The sequence below is a fragment of the Sturnira hondurensis genome, unplaced genomic scaffold, assembly GCF_014824575.4.
Source record: "Sturnira hondurensis isolate 20B ecotype Veracruz unplaced genomic scaffold, ASM1482457v3 Scaffold0003693, whole genome shotgun sequence".
NCBI classification, from domain to species: domain Eukaryota; kingdom Metazoa; phylum Chordata; class Mammalia; order Chiroptera; family Phyllostomidae; genus Sturnira; species Sturnira hondurensis.
In genome coordinates, this window is record NW_028076324.1 from 10,836,230 (window position 1) to 10,850,541 (window position 14,312).

Sequence of the window (14,312 nt, forward strand, 5' to 3'; positions counted from 1 at the left end):
GGACGGTTGCACAATTTAAATACATGAAAACAACCAAATTGTACTCTTAATGTAATAAAATTTATGTTAGATGAATTGCATCTGAATAATATATTTTTTAATGTTTTTAAAAACCCGGAAAGTTCCGTATCCCAGGCTGGGACCACCTCGGCCCTGAGCAAACCAGATGGCCGCCCACTCCAGCTGATGCAACTGTAAGTCTGACTGCAGACAGACAGACATTGCATCCCTGTGACCCTTTGCTTACCAACTGTCTTACTGACTACAGGCAGGTGCTCCGTGAAGAAAGGGCTCTGCGATGAAATGATGACAGCGTCCCACAGCTTGCTATAGGCCCTGCGAAGTCCTGCGATCAGTCAAGGTTATGATCACAGCCTTTGGAACCCTCAGCTGTAATTTGAATTTCGGATCTGCTGTGTGCCAGCTGAATCTCCTGGGCAAATCGCATAACCCTATGAATTGTAGTCTCTTCTTCTTTAAAAAGGGTTTCCAGTGAAAGCTGGAAATTCCCCCCTCATGGGGTTGGGGATTAATTGCAATGAACCCTGTAATGTGCCTGGGATGTCCCAAGTGGCCAAGAGATGTTACTGTTATTGGTGAGTGAACCTGGTTAAGTCTTTTGGGCTCAGCATTTCCTAAACCTATTTAACCACGTGCCCTATTTCCCCTTCATAACGCCTATTAACCCCTCTCACCTGGCAAACAGCAGTTTGCGGTTCGGGAGTATCCCAAAGAGCTGGCTGGGAAATGGGTTTCTTTGCCACAGTCATTCCCGTGAGAAAGCTGCAGTTCCATCCCACAGAGGGCCTGTGAGTGTGGAGCAATCAGTAGAGACCCGTGTTTGGGGTCACACAGCTAAAAAGACCGAAGTTCTGATGAAAGGCAGGGGACGCCACAGAACGTTTGGCCTCTCAGGACCACAGTTTGGAGCCCTGGTACCAAATGATTCCACAGATCCATTTCTTCTACTTCCAACAGTCCGTGACTGAAAACATCACAACTGAAATGGGGCTCTGAGACAAAATGAAAGACAAAAACCTGGGGGCATCCTAAACTGCCAGCAATTAAAGACTGGTTAAGTAAAGTGGCATTTGGGTTTTTTTTTAAGATTTTATTTATTTATCTTTAGAGGGGAAGGGAGAGAGGGAGAGAAATATCAAAGTATGGTTGCCTCTGGTGTGTTCCCTGCCGGGAACTGGCCTGCAACCCAGGCATGTGCCCTGACTGGGAATCCAACTGCGATCGTCTGGTTCGCAGGCCCGCGCTCAATCCACCGAGCTACACCAGCCAGGGCTTGGGTTAAACAATGGAATATTATGTAGCAGTAGAAAAGGAAGAGATGACTTTGTGGGCAGATGTAGAATAATGGCTATGATCTATGTGGTAAACCATAAAAACTAAAGTGCAGAACACTATGTATAGTGTTTTCTCATTTGTATTTTTCAAGGACATTTGTTTCAAAGGGGGATGAGCCTACAAATATGCCACCCTTCTTAAGTAAATGTGTCAGCATGTACTGATGCTTACTATGTGCAGGCCATTTCCCATCGCTTCACCAGTATTAACTCATCTGACCTTCCCGCTAACTCTTACAGTATGAGTCCCATTTTACGTATGAAGGAGCTGGGTGGTATTAGTTATCCACTGCCCTATGACAAATGGCTCCCAAGTTCAGCAGCTTAAGCAACATTCATCATCTCAGATAGTTTCCGTGGGTCAGGAATCCAGGTGCTGCTTAGCTGGGTGGTTCTAGTTCAAGGTCTCCCATGAGGCTGTGGGCAAGCTGTCAGCTGGGGCTGCACTCTCATTTGAAGGCTTTCTTTCTTTCTTTCTTTCTTTCTCTCTCTCTCTCTCTCTCTCTCTCTTTCTTTCTTTCTCTCCTTTCTCCCTTCCTTCCTTCCTTCCCTCCCTCCCTCCCTTCCTTCTTTCCTTTTCTCTTTTTAAAATTGTGGTAAGGGCAGTAACACGAGGTGTACTGTTCTAGCCAAACTGTGAGTGTGCAGTGCTATGTTGCTAACCGGAGGCACCCTGCTGTGCAGCAGCAGGTCTCTGAAACTTTCTCACCTTGAATAACCGAAATTTCAGAGCCACTGGACAGCAACTCTCTGCAGGGGTGGGTTCACTTCCTGTATGTGCTACTGGCTGGAGACATTCATTAGTCATCACATGGGCTTTAGAATAAGCTGCTCAAGTGTCCTTATAATGTGGCTGCAGGGACCTAGCAGCTGTCTTCCCCCATGCACTCAACCCAGAAGCCACTGACTTTTTATAACCTAATCTCAGTAGAGACGACATTGCATTAATTCAGACGTAGTTGTTAGAAGCCAGTCAGTAAGTTCAGCCCCCACTCCATGTGAGAGGCTTGCATAATATTTACACATAAGGGCAGGAATAGGAGGAAGTGGGGATCACTGGGGGCCATCTTATTGGGGGGCATCGTAGAGGCTGCCTGTGCTTTCGGAGTGCAAAAGGGTGCCTTCACTCGCCCCAGCTCGCAAGCTAGGTGACAAATCTCGGAGCTGGGACTGGAAGCCAGGCTGCCTGGCTCTGACACCACGTGGCTGGCTCTGCCCAGCACACCCTCTCCTCCTTGCCCTTTGCGGCCTGCTCATACGTGCGGAAAATACTCCTTGAAAAAAGATAAATAGAAACTAAGAATATACGTCACGGTGGGAGGGAACTAGGCTTTGTGTACTGTCTGTGTCTCCATGTGTGAGTATTTCCAAGCATTAGCGTTACACTTCTAATTGTGGGGGGAGAGAGCCCAAAAGCCCCAAAGGCATGATAAAATGAAAGGATGTCTTTTGCTAAAATATAAAATAAAAACCAAAAAAGAAATTTTCAACTATGTGTTTATGAGAAAAGGATCGGCCAGTAAAACCGCAGGGCCGCTGAGAGTGAGTTTCGTCGGAGTACAAGGATGGCCGGGAACACATCCGCCCGGGAGCCGTCCAGGTCCCCCGGGGGCTCGGCCGGTGGTTGTTAAACCTCTTTCTTCCCCTCCCAGACGGGCTTCTTCCTAATTGACTCTTTTTATTCCACTAATGACTGTTAATTAACCAGCACTATTAGGACTTTAAAGGCCATTTATACACTCGTTGGTGGGTGGTTTTAAGAGCCACTTACTTGGCGCAGACCTGAGGGTGAGCATCTGACCCTTTCGAGGGTGGCGTGAAAGGACCATTTCCATAACGACGGGCCTCTGAACGCAGGGTTCTGTATGGAAAGCACCTGTGCGCTGCGAAGACCTTTCTTTCCCTCCGGGCTTTCTGGCCACCCGCAGCCACATTTCTTCGTAGCACTGAATGATTTCCATAGCAAACGGCCGCAGCTTCCAACAGCCTTCGAAGGACAGGCTGAATACACGTCCAACACATTTTTTCCTAAATCCCATTTTGTTAGCCAAGTGTATTAACCACCTCTAGGCAACCGGGGCGCAGGGGAATAGAATGGCCAAGCCTGTGTTCCTCGCTGACTGCAAATGAAAGGGAGAAGGAAAGGAAAGAGGAAAAAGAGGAAAGGGAGAACTGGAAATAAACCTAAGTGAGGCATGAGAAGGAAAGAGGTTGATAATTCAATGACAAAAGCGGTCAAGAATTCCGATTGCCCACTTGACAGGAACGAAGTGGAGAATGTTTGAATCTGGACTAATTCCAACCGCTGCAGTGGCAGCGGCAACACCGATGACTAGACGGGATTCCATGCGTGAAAACGGCGACTTTTAAGAAAGCATAGAAAGGTCTGCCTGACATTTGACACAGCAGTCTACGCAGGGGGCGGCAGGGGGACGGCGCTTCATAAGGTGGACACCATGTGCCTATTATTTGGGGGACACCTCCTGTGAGTTCTGTCACGGTCATTACTACTTGGAGGAAACTGCAGACAGGAAGAAGGATGCCTGCTCTCAAACAATGAGAATGGGTTTATGGAAAGAGTTAAATGTGTGGATTCGGTTCCTCTGATTTTTTCTCATGGATGTCCTTGCCTTTTTCTCCAGACCACTACTGATTCAGAATATTCGCTTTTTTCCCTCAGGGACACCCACCCTTCATAGGCGGAGGTGGAAACAGGGCCCCCTGCTGGCCACCGGGAGTCTAAGAGATGCATCGTAGGGAACCCGAACATGTGCACCGGTCTTTAACACAGGTGATATAAAACTCCTGATGCTGTTCAAGTTATGGTGAATTCTGACTTCATCTGTCACATTTAGTTTGTGAAGTGGTTACATAGAGGCGGAAAAAGCTGGTCTTCCCATTCATTTTGGGATTATTTATTTTATCCTGTTGTGAGGACAGGCAATAAAGATATTAATAAGTGTAAAGACATGGATTAAATTGTACAATTCTGAGTCTTGACATATTCTAAATTTTAAAAAGACTTCCTTTTGTTACCTTTTAATCCAGTGCTTCTCAATCGTTCTTGTTGGAAGGTGCACAGGTAAAAGGATATTTAGGCATTGGTATAAAATTCCCTTTTAATAAAAAATCTGAGCTTTCTTGCATGAATATAACATTTTTATCCTTGCCTGAGGATATGTTTGTTGTTTTTTACAGAGAGAGGAAAGAAGAGAGAGAAACATTGATGTGAGAGGAACAGCAATCAGAATTATTGATTGGTTACCTTCTGTATGCACCTGACCGGGGATCGAACCTGCAGCCTAGGTATGGGCCCTCACTGGGGATCAAACCTGCAGACTTTAATGTGGGACAACACTCCAATCAACTGAGCCACCTGGCCAGGGCAACTTTTAAAATTAACTTCTATGCTTATAATCACTATCGACAATTGCTGCCTGAGAAATTTTTTTAATGGTCTCTGAAATTCTTTTTAATGTTATGAAATGTTCATAACCTATTTAATGACATTTCTCTTTTTTATGGAGCTATAAGTTACATCAAAGTGAACAGTTTTTAATTTTTTACATATGTGTGACTTTTTATGTGCTTGTGGACCGTCATCACCAGAACCTAGGTCAGGGTATAAAATATTTCCAACCCCACGAAGGGTTCCTTCATACCCTTTTCCAGTTACTACCCCCGCTTATTCATTCTGACCTCTATCACCATATTTATTTTGCTTATTCTTGAACTTCATATTGGTAAAATTATACCGAATGTTCTCTTTTGTGTCTGGTTTCTTTTGTATAATATTACCTCTGTGAGATTTGTCCCTATTGTTAACGGGATCAAATGATTCTTTTTTAAAAATCGTTGAGTTGTATTCTATTGCATGAATACACCACTATTTATCTATTCATTTTCTTGTCGATAGACATTTGGTTTGGTCCCAATTTCCTCCTATTCTTCTTTTCAACGATCTCTGAGCTTTTTATTGGCCTCCTGCCCCCCGGAGATGGCCCCCTTCTGCTGCCCCGGGACTTTGGTGTCACTGATCTGAGACACCACTTTGCTGACCACAGTCCTGGGCGGGGGTCTTTCAGGTGGACCACATGGAGTGGCTGGTGTCCAGTGTCCCCGTGTTTGCAGTCCTCCTTTCCTTCCAGTAGGTAGCGGTAGGTAGTGGTCTCAGCCCTGGTCTTGACCTTGATGTTCAGCAGGGCCTGGTACTCCTGGGCTTGGCGCTGCCCCTCTGCCTGTGGCTGGGCCAGCTCTGACTCCCGGTGCAGAGATTAAAAGCAGACAATTTTTGCAAGTCACTCAAAATTTACAACTGTTAAAATTATACCCGACAGGTGATGGGAAATTTAAAACCACCTTTGTGAGTCATCCATAATGAGTGAAATTATATCGGAAGACCCCTGTTCTTCCTTTGTTCATTGACAAATACAAACTTGAAAAATTCTTCTAGGGATGTGCATGGATTTTGAATCCAGTTGAACATTTTTCTTTTTTAAACAGATTATTAATTATTTTTTACTATTGATTTGAGAGGGACAAACATCAGTTTGTTGTTCCACTATTAGTGCGTTCATCAGTTGATTCTTGTGTGTGCCCTGATGGGGTATTGAACCCTCAACCGTGGTGTGTAGAAATGACTCTCTAACCAATGGAGTACCCGGCCAGAGCCCCAGCTGAACATTTTTATACCAGGAATCTCAAATAACAATGAAGTTCTTATTTTCAGGATATGCTTGCCCTGTTAGGGTAGTCACCCAGCTGCTGACCTTGTGCTTACTAAAGGGCACAGCAAACTGATAGCCAGGACTTGGGACCTTTCCCTGGGCTGTCTCCATGCAAGCCCTGTTCTGTCTACCTGTGTGTCGTCTCTCCTTCCTAGGAGGACGCCAGTCACTGAAGGTAGGGCCCACCTTCAATGTTCTGGTCTGACTTCATCTTAACATACCCAATCACATCTGCAAGGACCCTCTTTCTAAATGAGGTGACATTCTGAGGTTCGAAGTTGGTGTGGATAGTGGGAGGGACACTGCTCAACCCAGCCCAGTATCTTGCAAATTGTAGAGTGTCATGTCATGTTAGGAGGACCAAACAGGACACAGAAGGGAATGCCGATGCTCTGGCGCAGCTTCGGCAATAGCGGGAACAGGCACCAGACTGGAAGACTGGGACTTGGGGGACAGAGGGTTCTGAGACCACGACTCCCCGAGAGGGAAAGGGAAGCTGTTAGATCATCCTATATGCGGGGTTGGCAACCTTTCTGGAAAGGGCCAAGCAGCAAACATTCACTGTATGGAACCAGAGATGATACATACATGAATGGTGTGGCTGTGTGCCAAGAAAACTTTATTTATAAAAACAGGTAGTGGGCCAGATTTGGCCCACAGGCTGTAGTTCTCCACTCCTGTCCTGTAGGGTGGACAACCTATCCTCCAGGTGTACAACATAGGGATAAACAACCCATTGGCGGGCCTGTGGCAAACGTAAGGGGGAAGGTATTAAAACACATAGGGAATTGTCAGAAGTAATGTCAAGGGATAATGTCTAAACTGAGGTTAAAGTGTTGTTGGTTGTTGGCTACTCGGAAGGATATCTGTGGGGTCTGAGGAGGCAGAGGTGGAATAGGAGGTGGTTACTTAGTTATAAACCTTTATGGTCGTTTTGATACTCAAACAACAACAGTAACAAAAAATATATGTATCACCTTAATAAAAAAGTAAAAACTTTATAAAAAACTGCCAACTAATGTCAGAGCATTCTGTCTTTGTTTTTGGCATTGATTCCGCCGCATATTCTCTCCGCGCCTGCGGAGAGAGGTAAAAGCTCCCACCAGGGGGCGCTGTGAGAAAAGTTACAGTTTTTCTCTAGGAAAATAAAATAAGAATTAGCCTGGCTACCCTGCAGTAGGACTCACCGATCTACCACCCTGGGGGCCAGATCCGGCCCTCTGCCTGAATTCGTTTTGCTCATTCTTTCCTTATTAAGGTATGGTCGACATATTATATTAGTTTCAGGTGTGTGACATATTCGCATATATTGCAAAATGTGTTCATCATTTTTATAACTTACAATGTTGTGATCACTCCCTGAATTCCAGTAGGCATCTGTCACTGTGTAAACTTATCACAACATTATTGACTATGTTCCCCCTCCCCTTTTTACACATACTCCATCCTGGTAACCCCTTTGGTCTCTGTTTCTATGAGTCTATTGTGTTTTGTTCATTTTTAGATTTCACGTATAAGTAAAACCATGTAGCACCTGTCTTTCCCTGCGTGACTCATTTCCCTGAGCACCATACCATCCATCCATGCTGTCGCACATGGTAAGATTTCATTCTTTTTTTATCGCAGAGTGATACTCCATTGTACATATGTTCCACTTCTTTTTCATCCACTTGTCTATTGATGAACTCCCAGGCGGCTTCTATGTCTCGGCGACTGTAAATGGTGCTGCAATGTACACAGGCGCACGTGCCATATGGAATTCGTGTTTTGGGTTTCCTTGGGCAAATGCTCAGAAGTGGAGCATTTCTTTTGCAATGCTGGGTCAAAAGGCAGTTCTGTTTTTAACTCCTCGAGGGCCCGCCACACTGCTCTCCGGAACGGCTGCACCAATCTGCACTCCCACCAACAGCTCCGGAGGGGCCCTTGTCTCCACACCCTCGCCAGCACAGGCTGGCTGCTGGTTTGCTCCTGGTGGCCGTTCTGACGGGTGGGTGTGATGCCCAGTTGCGGTTTTGATTTGCCACTTCCCGGGGATCTGTGATGGGGAGCACGTTTCCACGTGTCTGTTGACCATTTCGAGGTCTTCTTTGGAAAAATGTCTATTCCGGTCCTCTGCCCATTTTTAATTGGGTTGTTTCTTCTAAAATTTTAAAAACCATACACATGTATAACTTTCATAATATTTTTAGAAATTAGTTTAAATATGAACAAGTAATGAACAAGTAACAAGATTACTTGATGAACAAGTAATCGTTTAGCCCTATAGAATAGTGAATTGTTATACAGTGCAGGGAATGGGAAAAAACAGATGTAGTTTTGACAAATTAAGAGGTCAAATTGTTCTTCAATGCGTTAGCTGTACTAACTCACTACTACCAATAATATATAAGCATCGAGAGTGGATTCTAAGACTTTTATCTTGGGAAACTGGGAGTTAGTCACTTAGATAACACATGCCCATCACACACTGTTAGCTTCTAAAGTCAGCCCAGAGCCCTGACTGGTGTGGCTCAGTGGGCTGAACATCGCCCCGCAAAGGGAAGGGTCGCTGGTTCGACTCCCAGTCAGGGCACACACCTGGGTCTTGGGTTCAGCCCCTGGTCAGGGCGTGTACGAGAGGCAACTGATCCATGTTTCTCTCCCACATCAATGCTTCTTTCTCTCTCTTTCACTTTCTCTTCCCCTGTCTAATAAATAAATAAATAATGAAAATGTCAGCCCAGAAATGTCATTTGAAGATTGTAAGTTAGCACTCAACGGCACCTAAAAGAAAACCTAACAAACGTGGGTTGTGAAATACTGGCTTATTTTTCTCACCAGACGGGGTGGGGGGCAACTGAAGGCACTTGAAGCAGGGCCGTGTGGTAGGAGGTGATGCACTCAGGGCTGACGCCTGCCTCTCCTTCACGTCTCAGTTCAAGGGCCTGTCCAGCCCCCCTAGCCTAGGTCAGATCCCGCAGCAACCTCTCTCACACCTGGGTCTCCCTGCCTGATTGTAAGTTTGCACTTGTTTTCGAAATTCTAGGTTTCCCTGTGATTTCCCTAAATAGACCTCATCTGGATTTGCTCATTTTTGTGTCCCCAGCATCTAGCACGATGCCCGACCTGAGGGCGGTGGCTCCGTATAAACTTCATCAGCACACACAGCAGTGCAGTGCACACATGCACGAGCGAGCGAAAACTGCAATCCTCCTGCCCGGGAAGCATTTTCTTCCCGGGGTGGGGGTGGGGTGGGGAGGCAGGGACAGCCAGTGATGTCACAAGGGGTGGCTGGGACAGAAGGTTCTGGAAGGTTGAAGGGGGATAGAGGGGCTTTCAGGGAGGGACACTGCTCACCTTCCTGCTGCTGGTCACTACCAATATCTTGGCTGCACCCAGACAGCGACAAGGGCTGGGAAGGGACAGCACATGCCCTGGTTTCCAGGAGAGGCGACTCGCTCGGTACCTTTGTGCAAGGAGAAAACACCTTGAGCGTCCAGATGCCTCGGCTACCAGTGCCTTGCTGCGGTGGTCAGACCCACACCTTGTGAAGAGTGGCAGGTGCCAGTGGTACGGGAGAGGGTCACATGGGGTCTGGTGGGGCTCAGCGTCTGACTGTCATTCAGCAGTGTACTTCTCTAGGATCTGGTCTCACCATCAACACACATTTTGGTCTTGAGCGAGACCCTCAGTATTTTTTCCTATCGAATTTCTTATTGGTTGCTGCCAGCATACAAGAAAACTATTGATTTTTGAATATTGATCTTTTGCCTTGTTACCTTACAAAACTCTTATTTTTAACAGCTTTTTAGTTGATAGGGTAGTATAGGTACTCAAATTATTTGGAAAATCACAATCTTACTTGTTTCCGATCTTTATTCTTCTAATTTCCTTTTCTTACTGCATTGGCTAAAAACCTTCAGGTCAGTGCTGAATAGTATAGCAGTGACAGCTGATTTATTTGTCTTAATCCTAACTTCATGGGACTTCTTCCGGTGCTTTTGTTGCTGCTAAATATAGTCTCAAAATATTTTTACTACTCCAAAAGAAAACCCCACCCTCATTAGCAGTCACCCCCCCCCCCCCCCCCCCCCCGTCCCCCTGTCCAGCCCCTGACCCACCTCCTGTCTCTGCGGATTTGCTTGTTCTGGACATGTCACAGAAATGGAGTCACTCAGTACAGCGGTGCCCCATACCTGTGGTGTCGCTTGCTGCAATCCAGAAATATTACATGGAAATTCTACCCCATTTCACCTCACCACACAGCCTCATCTTATCAAACAGCACTTGGGGTTCTGCTGCCCCCCGCCACCCTCTGGGCAAAAATTCCAGAGGCAAAGGTTTGGTGACGAAGGAGAGGAGTCTTTATTCAAAAGTAGTTCTTAGGCCTATCCAGTCACAGCTTCAGTCACTTAAGCCTATCAATTAAGGCTAAACTCCAACACCTGAGTTCTATCTTTTTTTTTTCCTGTTAGTTCTCAGTTATCTTGTTTCTATAGGGTTAGTTTACAAACTAAAAACAATATAATATACAAAACTACACAATTTTGGAAGAATGGCAGGCTTCTGCCTCAGAGCCTGTTCCCTCTAGAACCCCCAAAGAATAACCCTGCCACCCTCTGCCAGGACAGCCTGATCCCAGCCTGCACCTGGAGTTCCTTCCCATACAAAATACTGTCCACTGGGAAATGCAGGCGGCACAATCCTCCAGACATCCCTGAGGAAGAAGAGCCAGGGCCAGGGCCAGGGCCAGGGCCAGGGCCAGGGCCAGGGCCAGGGCCAGGGCCCCGGCCGGAGCCCGAGCCCGAGCCAGCTTGGGAGCCAGAGCGCCTGCCCTCATTTTATTGCCATTGGCTCCACAGGCATTCAGCTTCTCAGCCAATCCTGTCCCAGACTCCCCACAATCGCCTCTACAGCCCCTCCCTACTTCTCCCCAGCGATCCCAGTTGTCTTAATCAGATCTCTCTGCGTCAATTTCACATCATCACTAGAAGGGTAAGGACAGTACAATAAGATATTTTGACAGAGTACATTCACATAATTTTTATTACACTATATTGTTTTAATTATTTTATTTTATTTTATTATTAGTTATCATTAACCTTTTACTGTATAAATCAAACTTTATCATAGGTATGTGTGTAGGAAAAAACAATGCACATCCGGTTCAGTACAATCTGCGGTTTCAGGCACAACTGGGGGTCTCGGAACTATTCCCACAGATGCGGAAGACCAAAAGTGTCTTCTGGCTGCTTTCACTCAACGTGGTGTTTTCCAGGCTCTTCCTGTTACTCTCTGAACTGATCTTTGTTTATGTCTCCCCTCGTAAACTCGGGTCGAGGGTTGTCCCCAGTGCCTGGAATGCTTGCCTGCACACAGAGGTCGTTCAGGAGACACTTGGGAAAGAGAACAGCTGAGACCCAGGATGGAATCGGCCCCTCCTCTCTTGCTGAGTAGGCGAGAAAGGTTCTTGGTGGTGGTGAAGTTTGGAAGAGTTCAGAGCAGGCTCTTGGGGACTTCCTGACCCACAGCTGTGATCACTCGATCTACCTTCCCCCTCTCAGGGCAGCAGCGGTCAGCGCTCGGGCCAGGTGGCTTGCATTTTGCTTTCTGATCGAAAAGGAGGTAATGGCTTCCTAGACCATAGACACATGCATTTTTTCTCGAGTCATAAACACGCATCCATCGCTCACACAAACGGCCTTCTTCTTTGTATGGTGTCCTGCACCTTGATCTTTTGATTTAATATTGTGTCTCAAGGCACATCCATTTCAGAAACAGTAAACAACTTTTCTGGTGTGTTTTTTTTTTATCGAGGTGAGATTCACATAAGATACAATTAATCCTTTTAAAGCGAACAGCTCCCTAGGATTTAGAACCTTCACAGTCCTGTGCCACGATCACCTCTCTTTAGTTCTGAAACATTTTCATCCTTCTCCAGAGGAAATAGTCACTGCCCACCCGCCAGCCCTTGGCCACCACTGCACTGCTTCCTGCCTCTGGGGCTGTGCCTGTCCCAGGCCCCGCAGGTGAGCGGGGTCCTACACTGCGCTGCCTGTTGTGTCCGGCGTCTCTCACGGAGCAGCGCGTCCTCAGGTCCATCCACGCTGTAGTGACTGTCAGAATCTCTTTCCTTTTTATGGCTGAGGGATACTCCAGTGTGTGCAGGGCCTGCATTCTGTCATCCACTGATCTGTCGATGGGTCCTTGGGCCCCGTGAACTGCTGTGAACGTGGGTGTGCATTCCTGCTCTTTTCCCAGATCTAGAACCCTCCGCCACGTGAAGACCCACGGCGTCTGTTACTAGCCTTCCACCTCCACGTGTTGCTTCCTCCCGGGTCTTTTCCCCTTGGGATTGAGCAGCGGTGACTGTCCTCTGCGTGTAGTTCAATACCTGCCAGGTGAGTCATCCCGTGACGGTTCCCGTTCACTTCAATTTGTCCTACTGGGTGTTCTGTGTCCGACTCTCGCTCTGTGAAAACAGACGCCTTCTGAGTGCCCTTCATGGTGGCCACGGTCTGTCCAGGTGCCTGGCGTGGGTAGATCTTCCACAACATTTTTATTACTTCAATATCCTAAGTTTCACTTTGGGGGGGATAGATGCAATTTTGGTGTATAATAAATACACCTTTTCCTTTTGCTTTAGTTTGCCAAGGTAAACCTTTAATTGACTATAAGAGATTCTTCTGTTTAGGCCCATGGAATACCATCACCACGGAACGTGTTTGGGGAAGAGATGAAGCTTTTTTAACAACTAAGACATAACTGACATGGGAACAAGACCCAAGTTTACACAGAAAATGAGGAGCTGCTCGCCAGTAATCTACTTTCTCCTCATATTCTTAGTAACACCTGAAAACCAATGACTTAGCCACAGCATGGTTTTGAATTGTTCATTTTAAGATGTGCCGTGCACTTTCCCCACATAGAGTTCCCTTTTCTGGTGCACCGCTCCGTGAGGTTTGCCAAGTACGTGGAGCCCTGTGACCGCCAGCTCGGCCAGGCACCGTGCTCCGTCACCCCCCAAGTTCCCGCACATTTGCCCCTGGGAGGCCACCCCTCCGTTCTCCTGCCACCGCCCCCAGCCACCAACCTACACCTGCTCTCCATCGCCACAGTTTCACCTTTTCCAGAAAGTGACATAAACGCAACCGTAAAGCGTGTGGTTGGTTTTCAAATCTGTCTTCCTCCACTCAGTGTAAGGCCTCTGAGACTCGCTCGGATGGTCGTGTCCGCAGTTCTTTCCCCGCCGTTGCTGAGGTTCATTCTGTGGGGCTGCCGCAGGGAGGGGGGCGGGGAGGCTTCACAGCGTTCTTACCCGCAGGATCGCCTGTAGACCCGACCCCTGTATTCCAATGTGTCAGAGACTTTGGGAAGCTCACAGACTGAACAGTCTCTGGACCCCACAGCCGCCCTGGCACAAGGGCCACTCTCCTCCCCTCCTGGGCCCAGAGCAGCCGGGACTGATGACCCCGGGGACTCTAGGCGGACACACCCATGGACGGGAGTTGGCCTCTGCCGGAAGCTCCTGCGTCAGTCCTACTAAGTCCCTCTTTGTGCCTTGCAGTACTGTGAAGAATGGTCTCTGCAGGCCCGGAAGGGCTGAAACCCCAGCAACTCAAGAAGAGGAGGCCGAGGACCTTGAAGTAGACATGAGTAACACAAAAGGCATGTGGTGGGAGAGAGGAAGGCGCGCTGACTCGGCCAGGGCTCATCCTCAAGGATCCTGGTCGGGAGGGTCGGGACACAGCCATTCTGTGCCTGAGGCCCGGGGGTGGGGGGGTGGAGGGGGTTCCCCACTGCTAAGAAGGGGTTGCAGGCCTGTGATTTCAGAGCCTTGTTTGTGCTGTTTGTCTCACAGCACACTGACAAGAGCACGGCCTGTCAGTAGGGGCCTCTGTGTGGGGGAACCACACCTATACAAACGCACATATATATCAGATGTAATTATGTATACAGTGTAGGTATAACATGTATACTATGAGTGTGTTTGTTTGTTTATGGCACAGATGCAATAGTATATATAGTGCAGATGTAATTATGTTCATGTATAATACAGTCATGATCATGTATATGGCACAGATATAATTGTGTATATGCACATATTGTGCACATGTAATATTACATATGTAGTGAAGACATACAGTGCAGATGTAGTACATGCCGTGTGGACATAATGAATACAGTGCAGGTGTGGTACATGCAGTGTGGACATAATGAATACAGTGCAGGTGTGGTACATGCAGTGTGG

At 47.1% G+C, this 14,312-nt stretch overlaps 1 protein-coding gene across 1 annotated transcript in view; it reads left to right on the forward strand.

The window, feature by feature from the left end:
• ACSBG2 (acyl-CoA synthetase bubblegum family member 2) overlaps positions 1-14,312 on the forward strand; it is a 44,958-nt gene that overhangs the window by 6,471 nt on the left and 24,175 nt on the right. The window contains exon 2 of the mRNA XM_037042770.1: positions 13,629-13,729. Within this exon, the coding sequence (XP_036898665.1) occupies positions 13,629-13,729 (101 nt within the window). The remainder of the gene's footprint in view (positions 1-13,628; positions 13,730-14,312) is intronic.